Below are 7,474 nucleotides of genomic sequence, written 5' to 3'. Positions count from 1 at the left end.
CAGAGGGAAAGAGAGGGGGGTGACAGAGGGAAAGAGAGGGGGGTGACAGAGGGAAAGAGAGGGGGGTGACAGAGGGAAAGAGAGGGGAGTGACAGAGGGAAAGAGAGGGTAGTGACAGAGGGAAAGAGAGGGTGGTGACAGAGGGAAAGAGAGGGGGGTGACAGAGGGAAAGAGAGGGGGGTGACAGAGGGAAAGAGAGGGGGGTGACAGAGGGAAAGAGAGGGTGGTGACAGAGGGAAAGAGAGGGGGGTGACAGAGGGAAAGAGAGGGGGGGTGACAGAGGGAAAGAGAGGGGGGTGACAGAGGGAAAGAGAGGGGGGTGACAGAGGGAAAGAGAGGGGGGTGACAGAGGGAAAGAGAGGGGGTGACAGAGGGAAAGAGAGGGGAGTGGGAGAGTATTGCCAAGGTAACATTCCCAATGATAAACCTCAGTGAACATGTTCAATCCATCCAAATGATGTCTTTTGGATTGCCTCTAATCACTCTCTCTTGTGTTGGAAGCACGTGAGGCTAGGGTGTGGCTGTCCCTTGATAGTCAATTCAGGCCTGCTGGTGTGTGTGTGTGTGTGTGTGTGTGTAGTACCTTGATGGCCAGTTCCGTCCTGCCACACTCATATGCTCTGGCAGCGATCTCAGAGTAGGAGATTCCTGCTGCCTCACCCAGCTTCACACTGACAGCATGTGCTATGGACTCATCAGGCTCTTCTTTCTGCTGGACCTGAGACAGACAGACACACAGACACACAGACACACAGACACACAGACAGACAGACAGACAGACAGACAGACAGACAGACAGACAGACAGACAGACAGACAGACAGACAGACAGACAGACAGACAGACAGACAGACAGACAGACAGACACACAGACACACACACACAGACAGACAGACAGACAGACAGACAGACAGACAGACAGACAGACAGACAGACAGACAGACACCTTTCATTTAAATCTCAAGAGATACAGTGCCCCTTTTGACTTTCTATATATTTGATACTGAATGTTATCAGACCTTCAACCAAAACCTGATATTAGATAAAAGGAACCTGAATACACAAATAACCCCCAAAATAAATATATATTTTCATTAACTAAGTTACGTAACACCCAATGCCCCTGTGTAAAAAAGTAATTTCCCCCTTACACTCAATAACTGCTTGTACCATCTTTAGTTGCAATGACTGCAGCCAAACACTTCCTGTAGTTGTTGATCAGTCTCTCACGTCGCTGTGGAGGAATTTCTTCCCACTCTTCCATGCAGAACTGCTGTAACTTGTGGGTTTTCAAGCATGAACTGCTTGTTTCAAGTCCTGCCACAACATCTCAATTGGGATTAGGTCTGAACTTTGACTAGGCCATTCCAAAACTTCAAATTTGTTGCTTTTTAGCCATTGTCATGTAGACTTGATTGTGCGTTTGGATCATTGTCTTGCTGCATGACCCAGCTGCACTTCAGCTTCAGCTCACAGACGGATGGCCAGACATTCTCTGATACAGAGCAGAATTCATGTTTCCTTCTATTAAGGCAAGTCGTCCAGGTCCGGAGGCAGCAAAGCATCCCCAAACCATCACACTACCACCACCAAGCTTGACTGTTGGTACGAGGTTCTTTCTGTGGAATGCAGTGTTTGGTTTTCACCAGACATAATGTCGTCCAAACAGTTGACTCAAGTTTGACAAAAAGCACCTGGATGATCATCAAGACTCTGGGAAGAATGTTCTATGGACAGATGAGTCAAAAGTATCACTTTTTTGGTCAAAGTTCAGACCTAAACCCAACTGAGATTTTTTACATTTACATTTTTAGTCATTTAGTAGACGCTCTTATCCAGAGCGACTTACAGTAGTGAATGCATACATTTCATACATATTTTTTTTTTTTGTACTGGCCCCCCGTGGGAATCAAACCCACAACCCTGGCGTTGCACACACCATGCTGGCGTTGCAAACACCATGCTCTACCAACTGAGCCACAGGGAAGACGAGAGATGTTGTGGCAGGACTTGAAACAAGCAGTTCATGCTTGAAAACCCACAAGTTAAAGCAGTTCTGCATGGAAGAGTGGGAAGAAATTCCTCCACAGCGACGTGAGAGACTGATCAACAACTACAGGAAGTGTTTGGCTGCAGTCATTGCAACTAAAGATGGTACAAGCAGTTATTGAGTGTAAGGGGGAAATTACTTTTTTACACAGGGGCATTGGGTGTTACGTAACTTAGTTAATGAACAATGTCATTGTGTTATTTGTTCATTCAGGTTCTCTTTATCTAATATTAGGTTTTGGTTGAAGATCTGATAAGATTCAGTATCAAATATATGCAAAAGTAGAGAACATTTTAATGGGGGCAAATACTTTTTCACAGCACTGTACCTGTTAGAGCATGTTAAGAACATACATGCAGTAAAACCAGCCCGTCCGTCTCACCTTGCAGCAGGCCCAGTGTTTGAGAACTCTGCTGACTCCCTGGTACTCTGGTGTCTTCAGATAGCGACAGATCTCAATGGCCAGGGGATACAGCTTACGGTACACCAACCTGTTTAACATGCATGCACAGAGAGTAAACACACACACACACACCGAGTAAACACACACACACACACACACACACACACACACCTAGGGTGTTACCTGTCAATGAGGACCTGAACAGTCATCTGTTTGTACTGTGTGTGTGTGAGGGGGATCCCCACAGTGTAGTCTCGGACAGAGTTGAGAACTTTCAGGTCTCGACACATACTGACAAACGGCTCTGGTGGGTAGTTACTGAGAAAACACTTCCCAAAGGACGCAGCCTAGAGGGAGGGAGAGAGGGTGAGAGAGAGGAATAGAGTGGGGCAGAAAAACATGAATATATCTGTGGACTGACTCATTTTGATCTTGTGATCTTCAACTTAACATGCAGGAATAGATGAGAAAGAGAGAGAAGAAGTGAGAGAGAAAGACATAGGGAGAGAGAGACAGAGACAAGGAGAGCAAGGTAGAGAGAGATAGTGTGTCTTACCCTGAGCAGTGTTTTCTGGGTCTCTGGTTCATGTTCATACCCAGCAGCCTCCACACACTGTCTCACCGCTTCCCCCAATACACTCTGTTCCTTTATCTCTCTCAGGTACTCATCTGCCTTCTGACTGGACTTCTACACACACACACACACACACACACACACACACACACCCACCCAAAACCATCTCCTCCATTACATGTATCCAGTAAAGTGAAAAGCTGTTACAGTCACAGGACCAGACACAGACACGTACCTCCCAGACACGTACCTCCCAGACACGTACCTCCCAGACACAGACACGTACCTCCCAGACACGTACCTCCCAGACACAGACACGTACCTCCCAGACACAGACACGTACCTCCCAGACACGTACCTCCCAGACACAGACACGTACCTCCCAGACACGTACCTCCCAGACACAGACACGTACCTCCCAGACACGTACCTCCCAGACACAGACACGTACCTCCCAGACACAGACACGTACCTCCCAGACACGTACCTCCCAGACACAGACACGTACCTCCCAGACACGTACCTCCCAGACACAGACACGTACCTCCCAGACACGTACCTCCCAGACACAGACACGTACCTCCCAGACACAGACACGTACCTCCCAGACACGTACCTCCCAGACACAGACACGTACCTCCCAGACACGTACCTCCCAGACACAGACACGTACCTCCCAGACACGTACCTCCCAGACACAGACACGTACCTCCCAGACACGTACCTCCCAGACACAGACACGTACCTCCCAGACACAGACACGTACCTCCCAGACACGTACCTCCCAGACACGTACCTCCCAGACACGTACCTCCCAGACACGTACCTCCCAGACACGTACCTCCCAGACACGTACCTCCCAGACACGTACCTCCCAGACACAGACACGTACCTCCCAGACACGTACCTCCCAGACACAGACACGTACCTCCCAGACACAGACACAGACCTCCCAGACACAGACCTCCCAGACACAGACCTCCCAGACACAGACACGTACCTCCCAGACACAGACCTCCCAGACACGTACCTCCCAGACACAGACACGTACCTCCCAGACACGTACCTCCCAGACACGTACCTCCCAGACACGTTCCTCCCAGACACAGACCTCCCAGACACGTACCTCCCAGACACAGACACGTACCTCGTACTCCTTGTGTGCCTCCAGTAGTAAAGCTCCAGGAGCCATGGAGGCGATTTTAAAGATGTCCTGGCAGGCCGAGGGCACCTCCTGCAGCAGCTCATGCCTGGACCCTCCTACGATCCTTACTCCATCCAGCTCTGCTACACACACACAATCCTCATCCAGAGTGTATCTAAACACTGGTTAAGGCTCCATGAGAGGGCACACATTTGAATCAGTGGCACATTTTTATTATGCTTGTGTTGATGTCTGTGAGCAGAATTGCGAACTGTACATTTGATGTCATATTGCTAATTTTACCTTTAACAGTAACAAACCAACAGGAACCAGCTAGCTGAGCTAACAGGAACCAGCTAGCTGAGCTAACAGGAACCAGCTAGCTGAGCTAACAGGAACCAGCTAGCTGAGCTAACAGGAACCAGCTAGCTGAGCTAACAGGCACAAGCTAGCTGAGCTAACAGGAACAAGCTAGCTGAGCTAACAGGAACAAGCTAGCTGAGCTAACAGGAACAAGCTAGCTGAGCTAACAGGAACAAGCTAGCTGAGCTAACTTGCATAACTGCTGTGAGCTGAAGGATACTGGATGGTGTCTGTACACTCTCCGGCCACCAGTAGGAGCCTGTCCCACATGATGACCACAGAGGGCTGCTGGCTCTTTGGCCTTCTGCACCAGACCATCTGTTTAGGGGGGGTCCTCACCTTGGTGTCCACCTCACTCAGCTTGTCCTGGGGAACAAACAACAGTCAGTAGCAGACTACCATAATACACATCTACATTAGACATGTCAGTAGAAGCCACGGCCCTGTATATCAGACTATGTAACTTGACCAAATGGTCAGCACTCCCCACACCAGAGCTATTTACACTCTACGGCTGCCTGGCAACCTAGATAACCTGTGATAAGACTGGGAATGCCTGGATGGGTTGAGGACCACTGGTGTGTATAGATAATACATGGAGCCATACAGTATGAGGGATAGTAATCCATGTTACCTTGAGGTTGGCTGAGCCCATCCACAGGTGTCCAGAGTCTGTGAACAGAGTCAGGTACTTATAGCTGAATGACACAGCCATGTTAACAATGCTACAGGCCTGGGGAGAGAGGCCTGGAGGGGTCTGGAACACACACACACACACACACACACACACACACACACACACACACACACACACACACACACACACACACACACACACACACACACACACACACAGTTAGAGGTGAGAGAGCAAGGATGATTAGACACAGTAATGAATAAGTTGTGTGTGTTTGTCTCACCACAGGGGTGCAGGATGTGTTGTCCAGTATGTAGAGGTCAGCTCCGTTGGCCAGCAGCACTTTGGTCTGTCTGTCCTGAGTCAGCACTGCCCAGCAGGAGGGTGCCCCCTGGAGGCCTGGAGGAACAACACACCAATGAATCAATTAAATAGTGACAAATGTCTCCATTCATTTGGAATTGAGGACTGACAGGATTTGACATACACACATGTACACACACCTGGGACTTCCGGGAGTCTCCTCAGCTTCAGGTCGTCAATGTTCGTGGCCAGGGTGAAGCGTGAGGCTCCCGTTACTATGGCAACACCGGTTCCGTAGGGAGAGTGGAACACCTTGGCTTCCAGCACCTGTGTTTGAACCACCTCCTGTCAAAGACACACACGTCAGGTGGATGATCATGTTTTTAGCATGTTGTTTGTGTTATGCGTGCTCACGTTGCCCATGCTGAAGTGTCTTTTGAAGGCACCAAACAGGTCGTAGATGAGGACAGTGCCATCCTCCTGGATACACAGCAGGTCATCACACACCGTCCAACCCAGCTGTCTCACTGGGCCACTCTTCCACTGGAGAAACGAGAGGGAAGGAGAAAGGGAGGGACAGACAGAGAAAGAGTGACTAAGTGTGTGTGTGTGTGTGTGTGTGTGTGTGTGTGTGTGTGTGTGTGTGTGTGTGTGTGTGTGTGTGTGTGTGTGTACCGGGAAGCTGGCCATGTTCGCGCCTGAGGAGGAGTAGATCTCCAGCTGGGGCCGTGCGCTGGAGGAAGGCCTCTGTGGCTGTCTTAGGAGAGCTGAGAGAGAGATGGTGATGAAGGGAAATAGATGGAGGGAGGGATAGACAGATGGAGAGAGAGCAAGAAAAATGCTTCTTTAATTGGCTATGTGGTTAGAATACACATGTTGTAGATTATAAATATTTTGCAACAATGTGAGTTTGTCCAAATTGTGCAACTGATTCTCTCTGCTCCATCATATCGGTGTGTGTGTATGTACTCACCGATCGGTCCCCCGTATGGGGCAGCTGCCACCAGACATTCCTTGAGCCCATCTCTCAAGCTCCATCCCATCTCATACAGCTCGATCTTCCTGTAGACACACACACACACACACACACACACACACACACACACACACACACACACACACACACACACACACACCCTAAATATTAATGACAGTTGTCACATGATTTGCTAGATGGCTAGCTAGGGAAGCCTAAATTATTGCAGTGCATTAGCTAATAATATTGAACTTAACGTTACTTTGTTTTTATTGAGCAAAGCATTACGGCAAGCAGCAAGGAAGGAAGATGGCTTTAGTGCCAGCCTGACAACAGTTGTCATTTCTTGGTATCTAGCTAGCTAACGTTAGCATTTTGCAAAGATTCTGGGCATGTGAGCAAGCTAACACAACTAGCTAGCTAAAATCTGCTTACCTGTAAAACGCTTCCCCGAGCGGATTCCAGTTTGCCGTTATAAATGCCATCCTTCACCCCGTAAATTATAACCCTGGCATATGGTGTGTATAACTAATCTGGTGGGGTGTGTATTTGTTATTGTTTAGATTTGCCTGTCATCTGACGTTTTGTCGAGAGCAGCCGAGGATTTTCTTCTTCTCTTTACGACGGCGGAGGAAACCCGTTCATTACCACCAGTAACTGGTTGGAAACTTCAGTTTGTGTTTAGCCACTGACAGAACAATTAGACAGATATTTCACCGGATGTATAAATGTGAAGCATCCGGTTGGCGTTTCCACTCACTACCGAATATGGTAGTGAGTAGGAAGCCACGTGTCCGGCAGTGGGAGAAGCTGGAACGAGATGGATTTTGGCCGAAATTATACAGGTTTTCTCATCGATGAAACATTTGATCTCAATACAGTTTTCTGTTGCCCAAACTAAAATCTGTTACGAACATAGTGGACTACGTTTTGTAGACTTTACCCTTTGCTAAAGTAGAGAAAAAAATGGCATTGTTTAAAAGGAGTGCAAAGGCGAATTGAGTTCCCGAACGTAACTATTCAAA

General features: G+C 48.4%; 1 protein-coding gene across 2 annotated transcripts in view; it reads right to left on the bottom strand.

Annotated features, from left to right (window-relative positions):
• LOC106574734 (vacuolar protein sorting-associated protein 16 homolog) overlaps positions 1–7,176 on the bottom strand; it is a 12,513-nt gene extending 5,337 nt beyond the window's left edge. For both annotated transcript variants that reach the window (XM_045698080.1, XM_045698081.1), the window contains exons 1-13: positions 6,885–7,176; positions 6,447–6,535; positions 6,149–6,240; positions 5,888–6,016; positions 5,674–5,818; positions 5,454–5,569; positions 5,168–5,290; positions 4,754–4,899; positions 4,174–4,345; positions 3,009–3,140; positions 2,636–2,799; positions 2,432–2,540; positions 584–718 (exon numbers count right to left, since the gene is read on the bottom strand). In XM_045698080.1, the coding sequence (XP_045554036.1) occupies positions 584–718; positions 2,432–2,540; positions 2,636–2,799; positions 3,009–3,140; positions 4,174–4,345; positions 4,754–4,899; positions 5,168–5,290; positions 5,454–5,569; positions 5,674–5,818; positions 5,888–6,016; positions 6,149–6,240; positions 6,447–6,535; positions 6,885–6,934 (1,602 nt within the window). In that variant the 5' untranslated portion in view covers positions 6,935–7,176. The remainder of the gene's footprint in view (positions 1–583; positions 719–2,431; positions 2,541–2,635; positions 2,800–3,008; positions 3,141–4,173; positions 4,346–4,753; positions 4,900–5,167; positions 5,291–5,453; positions 5,570–5,673; positions 5,819–5,887; positions 6,017–6,148; positions 6,241–6,446; positions 6,536–6,884) is intronic.
• Between the last annotated feature and the right edge of the window lie 298 nt (positions 7,177–7,474).

The sequence above is a fragment of the Salmo salar genome, chromosome ssa16 (assembly GCF_905237065.1).
Source record: "Salmo salar chromosome ssa16, Ssal_v3.1, whole genome shotgun sequence".
NCBI lineage: Eukaryota > Metazoa > Chordata > Actinopteri > Salmoniformes > Salmonidae > Salmo > Salmo salar.
The sequence above is the reverse complement of the archived record's forward strand: the minus strand, read 5'-3'. Positions and strand labels throughout refer to the sequence as shown.